We start from the raw sequence: 20946 nt of genomic DNA on the forward strand, positions 1-20946 counted from the left end.
AAGGTTAAATACTGAATTAGGGTGTTGTGGTTCCAGATTGTGTTGATTGGAATTTTGAGGTTTTGGAGGGAGTGGAGCTGGAAGTGGGAGATTGAGTAGATGGGAGAGACTGGGTTTGTGTGCAATGAGAGGCAGTTGTAGAGTAGTTCACCTGGGACTCGGAGAGTACTGTGGAAGCGTAATCTATCACCCTTTCAGTACCACCCCGATTTTATACTAGACTGCTTGTATCCAAAAACTGCTACCAGCAGTGTGAAGATCTGTCTCGGCATTCTTGTCATACAATTTTAGAACTGGAGAAGAAGATAGTGCCTCTTTACAGACAAGGAAAGATCTTTCTTGCACTTCGTTGCATGAAAATTTGGCATCTCCCTGCTAAAGATGGCAAGGGATGTGCCTTGGTACCGAAGTTCTTTATGAATCTCTGATAGTATAAGCTCCTTGTGAGAAAACCTCTTACATCACTAATGTGCTGAGGAGTTGGACAACCTGTGACTGATCTTATTTTCTCCAGATTGGGACAGACTCAATCGTCATTTACTAGTGCTCCAAGGTTTTTATTTTTTATACAACGAAGAGGCACTTTCTCGGATTCAGTTAGAGACCTGTAGTTTGTTTGTACTTCAGCATGGTTATCAGTCAACTTAGATGTTATGCATATGTCTTTGAGATAACGATAATGTTGTCTAGGCAGCAAAGACACATCATCTATTCCAGGTGGTAAAGCAAGTTGTGTGCACCGTAAATTCGAAGGGTTTCACCCAGTAACACTCCATATTGAACTGGCAAATTGGTGTTTTATCATGAGCTGTTTGAGCTGCCCTTTCTCCACACTGCCTTTGAAGGCATCCATAAATTGATGCAGGGTGGCTATTACTCACTGTGTTGTTCTTCTCTCAGGCCAGACCCTATGGGCAGTTAGATAGTAGCTTCCTCGCCTGCGTTGCATATAGTGGTAGTGCTACAAGATTCTTCGTTAATGACACTAATCTGCTCTTCCTGGCTGTCTCATGTCCACATACATTTAGGGACGAATTGTGGCTGCTCTTGACATTTAGTGATCCAGAGTTCTCCTTCACCACAAGGTTCTCAATCGTCATTGGCATGTAGATTTATTTGTGAATATGAGTAGCTTCTTGCTTTTGACAAAAACTTTACATTTTAATTGTGCATCTTGGTTGATGACTGGAACATGTGTTGTTGACAGTTGTGAAATAACAATATCTTCAACAGCAAACAACCACCCAGTCCAATCTATGGTACAGGTGCTTGTTTGGAATATCTTCGTCTGTCTGGAGCTCTGATCTTTCACAGTCAATGATTGCTATTGATGGCAGCAAAAAGTCTCGTTTGAGAATAACATCATCACTACCGTATGTCATAACAACAGATTCAAAGGCCTGTGTTGTGTCATTGATAGTTATTCTCACAGTATATGTTTCTGTTGGCTGGACACAAATCCCATTTATGACTGTCAGCACAACTGTTTTCACATCACAGAACATAATCTTCTTCAGCTGGTTGTGGTAAGCATTTGACATTGCAGGAAAAGAAGCCCCTTAGACAGTAGTGCCCTGACTTGTGCATTGATGATCATGTCACTGAGATTTCCTGTCATCTTAGTAACTGTTGTCAGTGGACAATTTTAATCTGTAGTGGTCTTACCATCACAGATGGTTGCCTCACTTAGTTTTTCTGAATTCAGCAGCTAGGTTAGTAGTTGGTACTTAAGTGCATGGTGCAGCGATGAGCCATCGCCGACTATAATCATTTGCAGTTGACTGGCATGAATAGGATTGTTGTGATGGTTAACATCTTGTGGCATGACCCTGTTCTTCAGTCGTCCTTCTGTGAAGGGGTCTTGCTATTGATTCTCACCAATTGTTTTCATCAAGAACCTTCCTGAAATGATTAATACTAAATAACAAATAATTGCTCACATCAGCTTTGAACTGACGATCCGCAGCATGCCAGCCAGTGATGCTAACAGATACACTACACTGCATGCGCCACAGCTCACGGCAGTGTAATGATGCTGAAGAGAAATGTGCTGTATGATAATTTCCAGTCATCGTGAGATCACAGCACAATTGTGCTGTGCTCAGGGTTTATGTTGAAGCCATGTACTAATACATTCAGTAGCTATATTAATTTAATTAATTTAATTAATTCAGTAGCTATATTAATTTGTGATCATTACTTAGCTCTCATACCTGTTCTCTGCCTTACCAGGAAGCAGAGCAGAAACGATTAGAATTAGAAATGCAGAAACGCAGAGAAAGAATTGAGAGATGGCGAGCAGAGAGGAAGAAGAAGGAGCTGGAGATTACAAAGAAGGAAATCAAAGGAAACCTACTAGGTGGGAGATATGATTTTCTCTTCTTTATTCACACATATAAAATTAATTATAATTATTATTTGTGCTGAAACTTCCTGGCAGATTAAAACTGTGTACCGGACCGAGACTCGAACTCGGGACCTTTGCCTTTGCCTTTCGCGGGCAAGTGCAAGTTCGAGTCTCGGTCCACACACAGTTTTAATCTGCCAGGAAGTTTCATGTCAGCGCACACTCCGCTGCAGAGTGAAAATCTCATTCTGGAATTATTTGTGGTGTTCATAGTATTAGGAGCAGCAGTTTTTGTAGCAAACATTTTTAAAAAGTAATAAAGGTCCATTGTAGATAAACTCTTTGGTTTTTATTTGGAAGTAGAAGTCTCTGTAAGGCAAATTCTTTGATGTGATCACTGTAATTTATTTATTATTTGTTAACAGTTATTTAGGTTTCTTTTTAACCACAGTGAGTTCAATAACAACAATATGAAAGTAATAGACTGCTACTGGTCACATAGAAGAGACATTGAATCTCAGCCATGCACAATGAAAAAGACTTATAAAATATTTAATTAAGACAGAAATGAATTACAGACATTGGCTGAGAGTGGGCTTTGATTTAAATCAAAGGGAAAGTTGAAAATTTGTGCTGGGCCGGGATTCAGACCTGGGTCTCCTGCTTACTAGACAGGTGCTTTGACCATTGAGCCATTCAGACACAGTGGTCATTGCAAGTGCACTGACTGCCGTAGCACGCCTCCTGTCAGACCCAAATTCTCAACTTATAAACACAACATTAATGTAGTGCCCTTTGCCCATTGTCCTCATTACCTGTGGCATTTCTCAGATTCCTGTAAGAGTTAGTATGTGGTATGCACCTGCACAGAAGAGATCATTGGCTGTCATCATCTTTATATGTGGTGTGTGTTCTTTCAGTATCAGTGAAAAGCCATGAGTAAGTAGGCTACTGGATAAGGGGAACTACAGTGGTAGTGACTGGGTAAGTTGAGAATTTGGGTCTGACAGGAGGCATGCAATATAGTCGTCCGTGCAGTTGCAGTGACCACTGAGTCCAAACGACTCAGTGTTCAGAGCATTTGCCTAGTAAGGAGGAGACTCAGGTTCAAATGGTGTTTTCGACAGTCTGGCATAAATTTTCAACTTTCCCCATTGATTTCAATCAGTTCCCACTCACAGCCAATGTCTGTAATTCCTTTGTGTCTTAATCCAAAAGTGGCTACTGGATCAAAATTTGCCATTTCTTTAGGACATGTCTGAATGAACAGACACCACATACATATTTAAAGTTTTGAACAGAGTCCTTCTTCTGAAGTAGAAAACACACAAATATTCACACAAGCATCACTCGTGCAAATATGGCTGTTGTCTCCAGGTGCTCTGCTGGAGGTAGTGGCCACGTGTGTATGAGTTCTTGTGTGAATGTGTATGTATTTTCTTCTTTGGAAGAAGAACTTTGTCCATAAGCTTAAATATTTTAGCAGTCTTTTTCATTGTGCCTATCTGCAAGTCGACACCTTCTCCATGTGGCAAGTAGCAATCTATCCTTTCCATATTGTTGTTGTTTTTTTGCCCTGGACTTGGCGAACATTGTGATGGCAGTAACTGCCATTTAATTTTTTCTAGTGCATTATTTTCTACATTGTGCCATCTTTTTAAACGATAAGATGATCAAAAAAATTCTGTTCAAAGGCTGTACAGCCCAGAATCAGTATTGCAACCAGGCAAAATCGCCATTAGCATCGAGGCTGACATCTCACGAGGTTGAAGATACCTATTTGGTAAAAAACCATGTCCTGCTGTGTGAATAAGTCCGTAACTGCCTGTTGCATATCCTCATCCGACAGGAAGCATTGGCAGTTCAAGTCCTTTTTTGAGGAATCGTAGGTGTGATTATCACACAGGGAGATATCAGGAATATAGGACAGATGCTCAGTTGTCTCCCACTCGAGCTGCTGCAACTTCTGCTTTACAACATTTACTTTATGGGGATGCACATTATCATGAATCAGCAACACCCCTTTGGAACTTGGCACCCATTCCACAGTGGTTGTTTTTGATGGAAATGCTGACCCATATGCATTCTTCATTCTCTCGTGCTTGTCTACTGGTGTTTGTTCTTTGGCAGATAAGATGGATGTGCACAAGAAATGGCAAAACAATTCGGAAGAAGCCAGAAGACAATGTAGAAAACTGAACAGTGATGTAGCAGGGCTAACTGACGAGCTAGAGAAGATTGAATGAGGAAACAATGTGAGGCATTAGAAGAATTGGAAAAGAAAGAAAAACTGGAAGAAATGTACAGAGCAGTGAAATCTGTAGTAAAAAGGGAAATTAGCAAATAACGAATGTTAAATAAACATTAAAGAAGACAATATGTATAGAAGAGGAGGAGAAAGGGATGGATTATGTGTAAGAGTTGTACAGCACACAGGCTGATGTCATGAGACTGGTTTTGGAAGATGAAGGGGAACAGAATCAAGAAGACTGAAGTCCTAAGGTATTGAATTGGGGATTGTAGAAACTAGGTGAAGAATTGTGGAAGGAGAAAGCATTGAGCTGTGACAGAATACCATCTGAGGCATTGAAAGTCTTAGGTCCAAATTCAGTAACAAAATTCAGTGCCCTGCAAAATAATGTGAAGACTATAGGATATTTAGTATTATCAGTCGTGTTACACATTCTGTAGCAAGAATGATACTAAGGAAAATTGACTAAAATACTGGGGAAGACCAGTTTGGATACAAAAAGGGTAAAGGAACAAGAGATGATATAGGTTGTTTGAGAACGACTAGAAAGAGGATGATAGAAATTGACAAGGAGGTGTGTATTTGGTTTATATGCTGGGAGAATGCATTCAGTAGAGTCATCTGTAGTGTATTGTTGAGAATTTTAAAAGATATTAGAATAGACTGAAAAGATAGAAGGTTAATAGAGGAAAATGTGATAGTAAGAGTAGGGCATGAGGAGACAGAAGAAACGAGCATTGAAAGAGGTGCAAGATAAAGATGTTCACGTAAAGTGTCCAATATATATAGAGAAGAAGTTATAGATACGGCCGTAGAGGATGCAAGATGTATTATAATTGTGGTGTCACCGCCAGACACCACACTTGCTAGGTGGTAGCCTTTAAATCGGCCGTGGTCCGGTAGTATACGTCAGACCCGAGCGCCGCCACTATCAGTGATTGCAGACCGAGCGCCGCCACACGGCAGGTCTAGAGAGACTTCCTAGCACTCGCCCCAGTTGTACAGCCGACTTTGCTAGCGATGGTTCACTGACAAATTACGCTCTCATTTGCCGAGACGATAGTTAGCATAGCCTTCAGCTACGTCATTTGCTATGACCTAGCAAGGCGCCATTATCATTTGCTATTTATCTTGTGATGCATGTACCGTCAGACCGATGCTCACCAGTTATGGATTAAAGTTAAATATTCCAGAAGCTACGTACTATTTTTGCTACTATAAAGACCTTGTCATTTTCCAGACCTCACGCCATCCTGCGTGAGCTTAAACGCTTGCCTTTCGGCTATCTCATAGGGGCTTGGCTGTCTTGTCAAGCCACAACAATAATATTATAATTGGGGGGGTGGGGGTGTAAGGATAAAGCAGTACTTATGGAAACAGAAGAGCTGCTACAGAAGGTGTTGAATAGCTTTGCAAGAAGGGGCATTAGGTATGGAGTGAATTTAAATATAGGAAAGACAAAAGTGATGAGAATAAGCAAGAAGGGAGACGGAAAAACGATAGAACAAGTTAAGTAATTTCTGTACCAGGGGAGTTCAGCGACATGGAAAGGAAGCTGCACAGAAGAAATGAGGAAGAGGATATCTATTGGAAAGTGAGCATTCGAAAAGGTGAAAAAGTTAATACCAGCCAGAATAATTCCAACGGAGCGGAGGAAAAGATTTGCTAAATGTTGTGTGTGGCATGTAGTGTTGTGCAGCACTGAATCATGGACAGTTAAAAAGAAAGAAGAAAGGAAGTTTTGAAGTATGGTTGTGGGGAAGAATGCTTAAGGTGAAGTGGACTGACAGACTTAAGGATAAGAAAAAGAGGGGGTGAAAGAAGATAACTAGAAGTGATTAGGAAGGAGAAAAGAAGTCTTGGCTGAAACATATATTGTGTATGAATTGTCTGCAACAAAGAATTGAATTATAGAAAGAAAAGTGGAAAGGATGAGAGAAAGAGAATTGGAATGGTGGACAACATTATAATAAACACACACATTAACAGATGAAGAAAGATGCTCAGAACAATACACAATCGAGAACCTCCAGTTTAAACCTGCCATAAGATGGATGCACTAAAGAAAGAAGAGAACGTATCTGTAATAATGCATTTCAACTGTGAGTGTTCAAACAAAATGATAAAAAGGCACCAGAGTTGCTTTTAAATGAGTCAGTGGAAATATTTCCTGTAGAAACGCCACACATATTCCACACTCTGTTTTTGCACTGGCATGCAGGCATTTTTACAGTGATACACTCTAATAGGCAGTTGAGGAAACAAATGTAACAAATCACTTTGTAATAAGCCATTGTTGAAAATGGTTTCTTAAATCAATATTCGGCAAATAACCGGAGAGAACTTCTGAGAGTTTAGCAGAACTTAGATTCACCCGTAAGACAAACCTACTTTGAAAAGTGGGCAACTCTGTACTTCTTTATAAGTGCTGCTTACATATATCTGAATACTTTAATGAGTTCATATGAATGGTTTTAAGGTATTTTTATGTTACAGCTAATCTTCCAGTACCGGCAAAGAAGTGGACACTGGAAGATGATAGTGATGAGGAAGAAGAAAAACAAGACAAACAGGAAAACAAGGAAAATAAGGAAAATAAAGAAGAAGGTGAAGCTGAAGCTGAAGCTGAAGTGGAGGATGAAGTAGATCCATTAGATGCTTTTATGAAGGTAATAAGAAGGTGAACCACATATATAATCATCTTGCACCCTTGTATCTAGAAGGGAATAAATCATTGTAAACAACAGTATCACATTTCAGTATTTTCATTCAATATCTGAAATTTATTACTATATTAAACCAGTTATAAGATAAATATAATAGAGGGAAACATTCCACATGGGAAAATATATCTAAAAACAAGGATGATGTAACTTACCAAACGAAAGGGTTGGTATGCTGATAGACACACAAACACACACACAAAATTCGAGCTTTCGCAACCTAAGGTTACTTCGTCAGGAAAGAGGGAAGGGGAGGGAAGGACGAAAGGATGTAGGTTTTAAGGGGGAGGATAAGGAGTCATTCCAATCCCGGGAGCGGAAAGACTTACCTTAGGGGGAGAAAAGGACAGGTATCCGCTCGCGCCCCCCCCCCCCCCCCCACACACACACACACACATATACAGACACAAGCAGACATATCTAAAGGCAAAGAGTTTGGGAAGAGAGTCAGTCGAGGCGGAAGTGCAGAGGCAAAGATGTTGTTGAATGACAGGTGAGGTATGAGCGGTGGCAACTGGAAATTAGCGGAGGTTGAGACCTGGGGGGTAACGGGAAGAGAGGATATAAGGGCATAAGATTGCAGGTGGGTAACGGGAAGAGAGGATATATTGAAGTGCATAAGATGGGAACTTGCCATTTTATGCCCTTCAATATATCCTCTCTTCCCGTTACCCACCAGGCCTCAACCTCCACCAATTTCAAGTTGCCGCCGCTCATACCTCACCTGTCATTCAACAGCATCTTTGCCTCTGTACTTCCGTCTCGACTGACATCTCTGCCCAAACTCTTTGCCTTTACATATGTCTGCTTGTGTCTGTATATGTGCGGATGGATATGTGTGTGTGTGCGCGAGTGTATACCTGTCCTTTTCTCCCCCTAAGGTAAGTCTTTCCGCTCCCGGGATTGGAATGACTCCTTACCCTCCCCCTTAAAAATCACATCCTTTCGTCTTTCCCTCTCCTTCTCTCTTTCCTGATGAAGCAACCTTAGGTTGTGAAAGCTCGAATTTTGTGCGTGTGTTTGTGTTTGTTTGTGTGTGTATCAGCATACCAACGCTTTCGTTTGGTAAGTTACATCATCCTTTTTCAATTATAAGATAAGGTTTTTCCCCAAATTCTTCATTAAAAAAATGCCTGGTGGTCTTATGTTCACAGATTAAGCTGTTGCTGCCATGGACAACATTCTTACACTGTTTATAGATTAATATAGGGGTCATATTACATTTACAGATGAAGCTTCAGTTGTTGAGATCATGTGCAGACTTGTTTTGAAGAATTCGAAAGGCAAACAATACTCGCATTTGAACTGGCTCAAAATTTCCCAACACGCTGAAGTGCTCTATATAGTATCGACTGTGCTCATTCAATCATAGGACATTTAACTCACATGGAGCTAGTGCGAGGGATATGCAAGTAACTATGAACTAGCCACTATATTGCTCTGCTTGAAAGTTGACAATTTTGTGAAATACAGGAGGAAATAGCATTCAATATTTATGCTGACTTTTAAGTAAAAGTAACATTTAAAGGCCAAAATTACTTGACTCTGATCTCAAGTCAGTATTTTATTTGCTTATCAGAGACTATATTGATTTACCAAGTGGGTTGCAATTGAGAAATTTGGTCACTGTTCACGTATTAGAATACCAAGTAAATGTTTACCAGATTTTAATCAGTTATAGAACAATATGGTCACATTCAGATGAAATATGAAAGAAAGTTAATCCAGAATTAAATATCTAACAAAGGAAATAGATCTTATTAAATCGGCTGTAATTGTTATCGTGAGAATAAGTTGCAGTAGCAAGACTCATTGTTGAGATAATACCAATGTAAGCCATTAGATTGTGGGACAAGCGAAAGTTTAAGAATTGCGATCATTTATTTATATATTATTTGCTGTTGTTATGTATGACCAGCACCCAAAAAGGTGTTGCAGTCAGTGTTTCACAGTTGCTCAAGCACAGCACTATGTTCGCGTTGGAGGGGGAACAGCGGCACCAGTTTGGTTCAGAACTAGGATGAGTGCGGGGAGGGGAGTGGTTAGCGGGCAACTGAATTTGTCATGCTGCCAACCGTGAGAATGTATACTGCTTTTTATGAACATCTACCACATTTAAACTGCAGTTTACCTGAATCTGTTTGTAACTGGACAGACACTTGATAATTCTTCTATTAATGAGAAAATTGCACTGAGATTGATCATTAACATACAATTGTTTTAGTCAATCTTCATTCGCTTTGTGGAATTCATTGTTAATGCATATTTTTTGGTGAAACCCATGTATTTAAAGCCTTGTTGTGAGATGTCTACATTTTCTGGCCCAGCTGTCATCCAACATGGCTGGTATGCTGTAGAACTCCAAGTCTATCTACAGTGTGTTAACTGTAAAACGGCAGAGTTATGAGGGGAGTGCGGGGAGAGGAGGAAGCAAGCATTGGCTGGCGAGGGGAGAGGAGCCGTTGGGGGGGAGGCACGCCTACCAGTTGCAGTGCTGGCACTGCAAATTGCGCATCATGCTTACACGAAAGCAGACAAAAGGCTTGGAAGTAAAACTCGCCTTAAATGTTCATAAACGAAACTGAAATCGTCATGTACATTAAAATCTATATATATAAAAATGAATATATGTATGTTTGTCTACCATGCGCTCACAAACCATTCGTCCGATAATTTTGCGAGCATCGCTACGTAATACTGGTTTCCATCTAACCGTAGGCGTACCGGTAGGGGTTGTTGGCGACTCCCAAGATGGGCCAGCAACTGCCTCTTCGTTCATTTTGAAAATGTTTAGCACAACTGCACAATAAAAACACGCAGAACAGTACAGCGCAAAACAATAACGAAGCAGACGACAATGGCTACCTTGTACAACACAGTCAGCTACGTAATGTTGGCAGCAGTCGAAACTACGTGCCTACCGAAGCCTCACGACGTTTACCGACTTCTACCGATTCAGGACTAGGGAGAGGTCTGCCATCTAAAAGTTTACACACTGTACATCTACATCAACACTATACAATTAACGCTTAAATGGCTGGCAGAGGGTTCTTCGAACCACCTTCGGGCTATTTCTCTACTGTTCCATTCTCTAACAATGCATGGGAAAAATAAACATTTAAATCTTTCTGTATGAGCTCCGATTTCTCATATTTTATGATGATGATCATTCCTCTGTATATAGTTTAGTGACAATAAAATATTTTCACATTCAGAGGAGAAGGTTGGTGTTGAAATTTCATGAAAATATCTCGCTGCAATGAAAAAGGCATTTCTTTTAAAGATTGACACCCCAACTCGCAAATAATGTCCATGACTTTCTCTTCCATATTTCGTGATATTGAAAAATGAGCTGCCCTTCTGTGGACATTTTTAATGTCTTCCACCAATCATATCTGGTAAGGATCCCATATCACACTCCAATACTCTATCAAAGGATGGACGAGCCTAGTGTAGACAGTCTCCTTAGTAGGCCTGTAGCACTTTCTAAGTGTTCTGTCAATAAAAAACAGTCTGTGGTTTGCTTTTCCCCACAACATTATGTATGTGATTATTCCAATGTAAGTTGTTTGTAATTGTAGTTCCCAGGTATTAAGTTGAATTGATAGTCTTTAAATTTGTTAGTTGTGTAACTGAAATTTTAAGAGATTTCTTTTTGTAGTCATGCAGATTACCTCATAGTTTCCTTATTGAGAGACAGTTGCCACTTTTCATGCTAAACAGATATTGTGTCTATGTCTTTTTGTAATTGGTTTTATCTTCTGATGCCTTTACTAGGTGGTAAATGACAGTATCATCTGCAAACAATCTAAGGGGGCTGCGCAGATTGTCTCTTAAATCATTTATATAGATTTGGAACGGCAGAAGAGACCTGTAACACACTCTTGAGGAACACAAGATATGACTTCTGTTTTACTCTATGGTTTTCCATTGACTACTCTGACTGTTTTGACAGGAATTCACGAGTCCAGTTGCACAACTGAAGTGACACTCCATAGGCACGCAATATGGTTAGAAGTCTCATGTCAGAAATGGTGTCAACAGCTTTGTGAAAACCTAGAGATATGCAGTCAGTTTGAGATCTCGTGGCGAAAGCACTCATTACTTCATGTGGATGAAGAGCTAGTTGTGTTTGACATGAACGATGCTGACTGTGTGTCAGTAGATCTTTACCTTTGAGGTGATTCAGAATGTTCAAACATAGCATATGTTCCAAAATCCTGCTGCAAATTGATGTCAGTAATATCTGTCAGTAATTCATTGGATTAGTCCTATTTCCTTTCTTCAGTATTGATGTGACCTATGCAACTTAGCAGTCGTTTGGTATGGATCTTTCGTCAAGTGAGTGGTTGTATATGATTGTTAAGTAGATATATTGTATCAGCATAATCTGAAAGTAACATAATTGGTATACTATCTGGACTGGAAAACTTGCCTTTAAAAGTGATTTAATCTGTTTTGCTACACTGAGGATATCTACTTCTAAGTTACTGATGTTGGCAGCTGTTCTTGATTCGAATCGTAGAATATGTAATTGTCTTCTTTGTTGAAGGAATTTCGGAAAGCTGTGTTCAGTAACTCCACTTCAGTGGCACTGTCATTGCTAATACTACCATTGGTATTGTGCAGCGAAGCTGTTGATTGTCTCTTGCCATAGGCCTTTGTATATGATCAGACTCTCTTCGGATTTTCTGTCAGATTTTTGAGACTTGAGTTCCATTGTGGAAGTTATTAAAAGCATCTCACATTGAAATCTACACTAAGTTTCAAGCTTCATAAAACGTCATCAGTCTTGGAGATTTTGCATCCTTTTAAATTTAGCATGCTTTAATTTTTTGCTTTTGTAACAGTGTTCTTGCCTATTTTGTGTACAATAGGGAATTGGTAACATCCTTTATTAATTTATTTGGTGTAAATTTCTCAGTTGACACACTTTACTTACATAGTTAGATGGGAAGGAGTGAAGACTGTCTCTTACAAAGGTATCTAGTGAATTTGTATGTGATTCTTGAAATAGTTCATTTTATGTTTACATTTGGTGGACTTGAATATTGCAGTGGTCATTGTAGCTACAACAACCTTGTGGTCACTAGAACTACTCAACAACTGAATCATCTGAGTTGGGAAGTTGATAAGAGGAACCAATTATTAATTTATTTACGTTGTGACTTTTCATTCCAGTTGTCAAGTATAACCTCACAGGAAAACACTCTTAGGTCCTTGTCAATTTCAGCTGAACTTACCTCCGCCTTTAGCTAGCTTTCAGTACCTCCGGTTCGTTCCCAACACAGAAGACAGTTTACAATTAATACAATACTTACTGTTAGTATGTCTATTCTCTTCCGACGTTCATCCTGCACCCTTTCAGTCTAAAGCCCTTTCTGTAATTTCCTGAGACCTAACCTAAAAAACTGCTCTGTCCATTGCACCCTGTCCCTGCTAACAGTGTAGCCACCTCCTGTGTGTAGTGGACCCCTGACCTTTTAAGCAGAACACGAAGCCTCCCCACCCCATTGGTGCAAGTCGAGAAATCTGCTACCTACATTGTCGCAGAATTGCTTGAGTGCCAGATTCAGACTCTCCAATCAGCTCTGTAGTAGAGGCCACAGTCAGTCTTGTTGACGATGCTACAGATGGTGAGCTCTGGCTTGATCCTGCAAGACTGGCAGCTTTACCATTTCAGCTAGTTGACTGAAACTAAAGAGAATCTCTTCCAGTCCCTAGTGACCCACATCGTTAATACCGATATGAGTCACCACCTACAGTTGATGTGCTCTTCATGGCTTTGTTTCATGTCTGGAATGACTTTTCGTAGTATAAACACAGAGTGCACACTAGCTTTACTGGATTTCTTCCTCTCCTTAGCAGCTAATTTCCAACGGCCCCCATATGTGTCTGACATAGGGGCTCCCAACTACCAGTAATCCCACCTCTGTGAATGCTCAGATCTTGCAGGCCGAGAAGTGTCCTCTGGAAATCAGACACCAACCAGTCAACAAGAGCAACAGCAAAGTAACTGATTTTATGACATTTTTTGAGTTACTAACCAGAAGCAAATTATAGTTTCATCTGTGTGCTTTGATAGTTAAGTTTTTGAATTTTTGTGTGTTAATTTAATATTTACCAGGCACAGTAGTTGCATTTTCATTTGTGTCGAAAAGCAACTGATTTTACGAGTTCCTAAGCAGGAGCGAATTATTTAGTCTTACCTTATGTGCTTTGGTAGTTTAGGTTTTGAATAATTTCTGCGTGGTAATTTAATTTTTATTTGGCACTGTTCTTGTGTTTTGGTCAGTGTCTACGGTAGACTTCTGCAGTGCTTGTCAGTAGTCATATGTTTGTCTGTTTAGTGTAGTTTTCCACTGTCTTTATTGTGGCCAAGGACTGTGCTTGCTGTGTGCGATGAGACCTGAGTTGCTGACACTCAGCTCTCAACTGCAGGCTGTGTTGGCTTCGGTTACACAGTTTGAGGCTGCAGTGGATGGACATCACAGTTGTGGGGATCCAATGGACATCTGTCATGACCCACAACTCCGCCGATTGGTCTGCACTGGTGGCCAGCCCAGTTACTGCTCACAATGAGGTTGACCCCCCACCCGTGTTTGAGTGGGAGGTCACTTCAGGACATGGCGGGCTGCAAAAGACTTCCTGTGGGGTTGAATGTAAGGTGTCCCCAGTTAGTCTTTGGCTGACAGTGTCTCTCAGCCAGATGCAGTCACTTGCCCTGTTTCAGAGGAAACCTGTCAGCCTGCAAGATCCGGGCAGTCATAAAGGCTGGGGTTATTGGTGGTTGGGAGCTTCAGTATTAGGTGCATTATAGGGCTCCCTAGTGGTACGGCTGCCAAGAGAGGAAGAAAGCCAGTGTGCACCCCGTGTGCATAGTGGGTGGAGTCGTTCCAGACGTAGACTGAATCCTTCTGGATGCCTTGAAGAGTGCAGGGTGCAGTCAACTGCACTTAGCAGCTGATGTTGGTACCAGTGATGTGTGTTGCTTTGGGTCGTAAGAGATTCTTTCAGATTTCAAGTGGATATCTGAAGGGGTAAAGGCTGCCAGTCTTGCCTGCGAGGTGAAAGCAGAGCTCTCCATTTGCAGCACAGTCAACAGGACCGATTGAGAACCTCGGGTACATAAGCGAGAGGAGGGGCTGAATCAGAGGCTCAGACAGTGCTGTGACTGTGTAGGCTGCACATTCTTCGACTTGTGCCGTAAGATAGTGGGCATTCAGGTTCCGCTAAATAGGTCAGGAGACGGCTACACGGGTAGCATTTGTGGCTTGGACTGGATGGTTTTTTTTAGCTTGGGAAAACACACAACAGGCTTCAGTCTTGAAGGGTGCAGATCGAACACAGGAAAAACATAAATCTAGGAACCATTGGTATAATAGCTCTAAGTTGTCATAGCTTTGTTGGGGAAGTACCAAAGCTCGAAGTACTAGAATGCACGGATGCTCAAATCATTATAGGCACTGAAAACTGGCTGAAGTTCAGCTGAAATTTTTGTGAAGGATCTAACATTGTTCAGAAGGGATAGTCTAAATACAGTTGGCATTGGTGTATGTGTTACTGTTAAAAGTACTGTATCTTCTAGCAAAATTGAAGTAGATAATTCTTCTGAGTTAGTGTGGGTAGAGGTCAACGGGAATAAAATAATAGTTGTATCCTTTTACCGACCTCCCTACTCAAATGATACAATTGGTGAAAGGGTCAAAGAAAACTTGAGTCTAATTTCAAACAGGCACCCAACTCATACAGTTATAGTTGTGGTGAATAGTAAACAGTTATGAAAACACAGTTGACCTCTTACTGACAAATAAGCCTGAGCTAATAACGAGCATCAAAACGAATACAGGCATTAGTGAACACATGGTTGTCATAGTGTACTGAATACTATAACTCCCAAATCCACCAAAAATAAATGAAAAATATATTTATTCAAAAAAGTAGTTTCACACCTTCCTGAGAGAGAATCTCCACTCCTTCCAAATTAACAACGTGAGTGGAGACCAGATGTGTGGCATGAATGCAGAGAAATAATATCAATGGCAATTGAGAGATGTATACCAAATAAATTAACAAATAATGAAGTTGATACCCTATCTTACACAAAACAGGTCAGAACAGTGTTGCAAAAACAATGGAAAAAAAGCATGCCAAATTTAAACGCTTGCAAAATTCCCAAGATTGGTTATCTTTTACAGAAGCCCAAAATTTAGTGTGGACTTAAGTGTGAGATACTTTTAATGGTTTCCATAAAGAAAGTTTTTCTCAAAACCTGGCAGAAAACTGAAAGAGATTCTGGTCATGTGTAAAATATGCTAGCGACAAGATACAATCAATGCCTTCTCTCCATGATAGCAATGGAAATTTTATTGATGACAGTGCCGCTAAAGCAGAGTTACTAAACACATCCTTCCGAAATTCCTTCAAGGAGGAAGACAAAGTAAATATTCCAAAATTTGAATCAAGAACAGCTACCAACATAAGTAACTGAGAAGTAAATATTCTTGGAGTAGTTAAACACATTAAGTCACTTAATAAAAGCAAGTCTTCCAGTCAGTTATGTCCCTTCAGAATATGCTGATGCAAGAGCCTCCATACTTAAGTCATGTACAACCACTCACATTATGTAAAGTCCATATCCATATCCAGAGACTGGAAAAGTGCACAGGTCACACTAATATTCAAGAAAGGCAATAGGAGTAATCCAATAAATTAGATAGTAATCCAATAAATTAATAGTAATATTAACATCGATATGCAGCAGGATTTTGGAACATACATTGTGTTCGAACAATATGAATTACCTTGAAGAGAAAATGGTCTATTGACACACATTCAACATGGATTCAGAAAACATCCTTCTTGTGAAACACAACTAGCTCTTTACTCATGGGAAGTGTTGACTGCTATCGACAATGGATTTCAAATCAGAGTTCACACAGGAAAATGTAGGTGTTTTTTTTCCATGCGTGGTTCAAGAGTGGAATAATAGAGAATTAGTGTGAAGATGGTTTGATGAGCCCTCTGCCAGGCATTTAAGTGTGATTTGCAGAGTAGCCATGTAGATGTAGAACAGCGCAAACAACTGCATCTGACTTAAGATCTTTATCAACCACTGATAGCGTCTTAAATGTGTTTGTCAGATAAACTGAGAAGGCTTCCTGAACGGTCCTCCGGAAAGTCTTTCGCTGCCTGCCGCAACTGTCGCAGTAGTGGACCAACTGGGGGACGTGAGGGATATACTGGATGCACCTTGCAGCCCCATATCCGGATCCCCACAGTGATGTCCATTGGCAACAGCCTCAAGCTGTGTGATTGAAGCCAGCACAACCTGGAGCTGTGAATGAAGGGTCATGAACTCCGCTCGCATCTGAAAGCAGCAATCACAGTCCTTGTACATACTAAAGATGTCAGAGATATAGGCTAGACAGTTATTGAAGTGCGAAGCTGTGGGTACAAACACACTGCTGCTGCAGAGACGGTAGCTGCGCTCAGCTAATGAGTTTGTCATTTTTAACTGACTGCTCACATGAAAACAAACACCTGTCGTGATACAGACAGCAGAAGTATACACTACACAATCTTCTTCTTCTGGTCTATGGTCCTTCCATAGTTCCTCCGTACTGGAGTATTTAGGATTTTCCATTTATATGTTGTCTAGACCTGCCACTTTCTTGTTTTTTTCTTTTTTTATTGCTTGTCTGACTTCCTTAGTTATTATTAATTCAAAGCTGTGCACAGTCTCCGTTGCTTCAATTTTTTATGCCTTGTCTTTTTTTCCTGTCTGTTCAGTATTTCTGAGAAATGTGTTTCCCATGTATCCAGATGGATATGTGCTCTTATGGGTGAAACTGTCTTCCTCATTGCTGTGAATGAATCTGATTTTGCACCCATTTGTTAATTTTCTTGCCGCCTCCTCGATGTATTCCGCTCTTTCCCTTTTACTTGTAGATTTGTATTTCTTCCTTTCGTCTGCATACATGTCTTGTCTGAGTGTTTTTGCTATGTGTAGTATCTACAGGATTTCTTTCCTTTCTCTGAAGCATTCTTGGTCAAACCATTTTTGTGCTTTTCGTCTTCTGTTGATTTTTGTGGCTCTTCTGTGGTTATTTTCAGGCTTCTTACAGTTTTTCTTCTTACATTAGTGTCTTTTCTCTTTCAATGTTATCTTTGTTTTGCTCTATTATTCCCTGTTGTATTTTTCAGGGGTGTTCCAATTGCTGGTGTGTTGATATGGAAACTTTTCATTGTTGGGAAATATTTCCTTACGGGAGCTGTTGCTGAGGACCGTAATAATTCTTGTTTGTTGAAGTGTCTTCCTTTACAAAAGACTGGTTCTGCAGAGACCTATGTATATTGGTATTTCTTTTTTATTTGCTAGTCTGAAATCTTCCTCTTCTAGTGTTTCTAGCAGTATGTTTGCCTTGGCATTCTGCTTATCAATTCTTCACAATTCTACACTTAAGACCTCAACTAGTATAACATTTGTGTCATTGGAAAAATGAAAGTTATTTTGTGCATTCACTTACGAACAACACTGGACAGAAAAGGGGTACCACTGATCCTGAATCCAGAAGCTACACTAATGAAGGAAAAGGAAATAATTAATGGTCTCCAGCCCACTAGAGTAATTTACATCCAAAATCCTGTACAAGATGATGGGAAAGAAAAACATGCATTATTAAACACTGACGTGGCAACTGAAGTTTGTCACATTTTTTGACACTAATGTAATGATAAAGAAAACTGAGAAGTCACTCTTACGTTACGTTTATCATTAAATTTTGGAAAAAAAGGTACAATCGAGTAATGATTTGAAAATGTGCAATTAAACTGTATGTTAGTATTGAACTTCGTTACGTGAACAGTGACTTTCAGTGACCTCAACATAACATCATCAAAGAAATTTAGAAAAAAAAAGCAAGCACTTTTACTTTGCAGTTACTTATTTTGCAAATTGAATTTCAAATTATTATCTGAACAACTGAGCCTTTTTTACTGACTTGAACAGAAATAATAGAATACGTACCAAACCAAACAGTCATGTGCTTCAAGCTATATGTAAAATAAATAAAACTCCCGCACTCTTAATTTGGGCATTTCTTTAGATTTGGATTTTTTCTAGTGATTGATTCTCAAACTTGAAAAATGAAATTGCTTTACTTTACTCATATACTGAAGCCTCTGTTGCACAACAGTTAATTGAAAGTAGACTGAGGCTGAAATTCTTAAAAGTGAAATTATTCATTAATAAACTGGCTGTAACTATTCAGTTTGTTTCTTATGGCAATCGGGGGGGGGGGGGGGGGGGGGAAGGAACAAGGACCCTGCTTGGTAATAATGTGTAAGCCAATGAGGACACAATCACCCTGAGTTTAATTGATTATTATTTAAATAAATTGTATTAATCAAATCACATTTAGTTGTGCTGCTGGGTTATCTGTTAATACTGAGTAAAAATTTCTCGGTGTACATGCCGCGTCAAATCAGGATAAATCTCCAAGCTTTCGACCACTACCTCCATGGTCGTCGTCAGGGCTAAAACTGACTGTCGTGAACTAGCGAGGTTCCCACTTTTATATGCAAATGACGGCTTCTTATTGGCTGGAATACGTCAGCGGTATGGCGCGTAGCGAAGTGGTGCCCTCTACTTCCATAGATGTAGTTGCTATCCCGCGTTGCTTGCAGCGCCATCCCTTAAATCAGGAGGTAAAGTGCAAGAAGTTTTTCTCTGCGATTTTTCTTTATCCAGTGCACTCTTCCAAGTGCATAGCCGTTGTCTCTATTAAAGTTATTATCGCTAAGTCTAATTTCGACTGCTTCCCGGATCACAGAGTCCCAGTAATTCGATGTGTGGGCTATTACTCTGGTTTCTTCAAATAAAATCTTATGCTTGTTAAGCAGGCTATGTTCAGCCACCGCTGATTTTTCCAAATACCTGTATTTCAGGTGGCGTTGGTGCTCGATGCAGCGGTCGGCAACGGTTCTTACAGACTGGCCCATGTAATTCTTGCCGCATTCACAAGGAATAGTATAAATTCCCGGCGCTCTTAAGCCGAGACTATCTTTGACTGGTCTCAACATTTCCTTAATTATCCTAGGTGGTCGGAAAACTGATTTTATTCCTTGCCTCTTCAGGACTCTGGCTGTCTTGCTCGTTGTAGCACCGCAAAAAGGAAGCCGCGCTATGTGTTGGTCCTCTTCTTGTATGTGGCCAGCATCGTGTCTTACTTTCTTGGACAATACTGATTTAATTTCACCGGCAGAATAACCATTCCTCTTGAAAACAGTCGTCAAATGGTTGATCTCGGGACCGAGGTGGTCCTTGTCAGAAATAGTCCTGGCTCTGTGTACTAAAGTATTCAGCATAGCTCTCTTCTGAGACGGATGATGGAAGCTATGGCTTTGCAGATATAAGTCTGTATGGGTTGGCTTCCTGTACACAGAATGGCCCAGTCGTCCATCCGGCTTTCGCTCTACCAACACATCTAAAAAAGGTAACTTCCCTTCCTTCTCTAACTCCAATGTAAATTTTATGTTTGGATGTGCACCATTCAGATGTTCGACGAACTGCTGCAGCGTGTCGCTGCCGTGTGGCCAGATTAAAAAAGTATCGTCGACGTATCTGTAGAAGCATGATGGGCGGAGGTGAGCACTGCTCAGGGCTCGTTCTTCAAAGTCCTCCATGAAAAAATTCGCTATTGCTGGTGACAGTGGCGAACCCATGGCTGTTCCATCCGTCATTTCATAATAATTTCCACTGTATAAAAAATAAGTGGTCGTCAAGGTATGCCGGAACAACTTCAAAATTTCTGAGGAGAAATGAGCAGACAACAATTGTAATGTGTCATCCACAGGTACTTTGGTGAACAGAGAAACCACGTCGAGGCTGACCATGATATCACTTGGGCCTATCTTCATCTGTTTTATGATATCAACAAACATTTTTGAATTTTTAATATGATGTGGGCAGTGACCAACTATAGGCGCCAACAATTTAGTTAAGTGCTTTGCAAGCTTGTACGTAGGAGAGCCAATAGCGCTAACAATCGGTCTCAACGGGACGTTCTCCTTATGAACCTTTGGCAAACCGTACAGTCTTGGTGGCCTAGGTGCTCTCGGCCGTAAGTTGTTCACCAGTTCGGCGGAGAGGCCAGAGTTTTTTTAGTAGCTCCCTTGTCTTCCTGCCGAGCGCCGATGAGGGATCCCGTCTGAGAACCCGGTATGTGCTGTCCTCCAAAAAAAAAACAAAAAAAAAAAAAAAACAACTCTGGCCTCTCCGCCGAACTGGTGAACAACTTACGGCCGAGAGCACCTAGGCCACCAAGACTGTACGGTTTGCCAAAGGTTCATAAGGAGAACGTCCCGTTGAGACCGATTGTTAGCGCTATTGGCTCTCCTACGTACAAGCTTGCAAAGCACTTAACTAAATTGTTGGCGCCTATAGTTGGTCACTGCCCACATCATATTAAAAATTCAAAAATGTTTGTTGATATCATAAAACAGATGAAGATAGGCCCAAGTGATATCATGGTCAGCCCCGATGTGGTTTCTCTGTTCACCAAAGTACCTGTGGATGACACATTACAATTGTTGTCTGCTCATTTCTCCTCAGAAATTTTGAA

The 20946-nt window shown here is 40.5% G+C and overlaps 1 protein-coding gene across 1 annotated transcript in view; it reads left to right on the top strand.

The window, feature by feature from the left end:
* The window catches only part of LOC124776527 (probable ATP-dependent RNA helicase DDX46), a 172942-nt gene that overhangs the window by 32566 nt on the left and 119430 nt on the right, over window positions 1-20946 (top strand). The window contains exons 5-6 of the mRNA XM_047251554.1: window positions 2233-2359; window positions 7095-7267. Of these exons, the coding sequence (XP_047107510.1) occupies window positions 2233-2359; window positions 7095-7267 (300 nt within the window). The remainder of the gene's footprint in view (window positions 1-2232; window positions 2360-7094; window positions 7268-20946) is intronic.

The sequence above is a fragment of the Schistocerca piceifrons genome, chromosome 2 (assembly GCF_021461385.2).
Source record: "Schistocerca piceifrons isolate TAMUIC-IGC-003096 chromosome 2, iqSchPice1.1, whole genome shotgun sequence".
NCBI lineage: Eukaryota > Metazoa > Arthropoda > Insecta > Orthoptera > Acrididae > Schistocerca > Schistocerca piceifrons.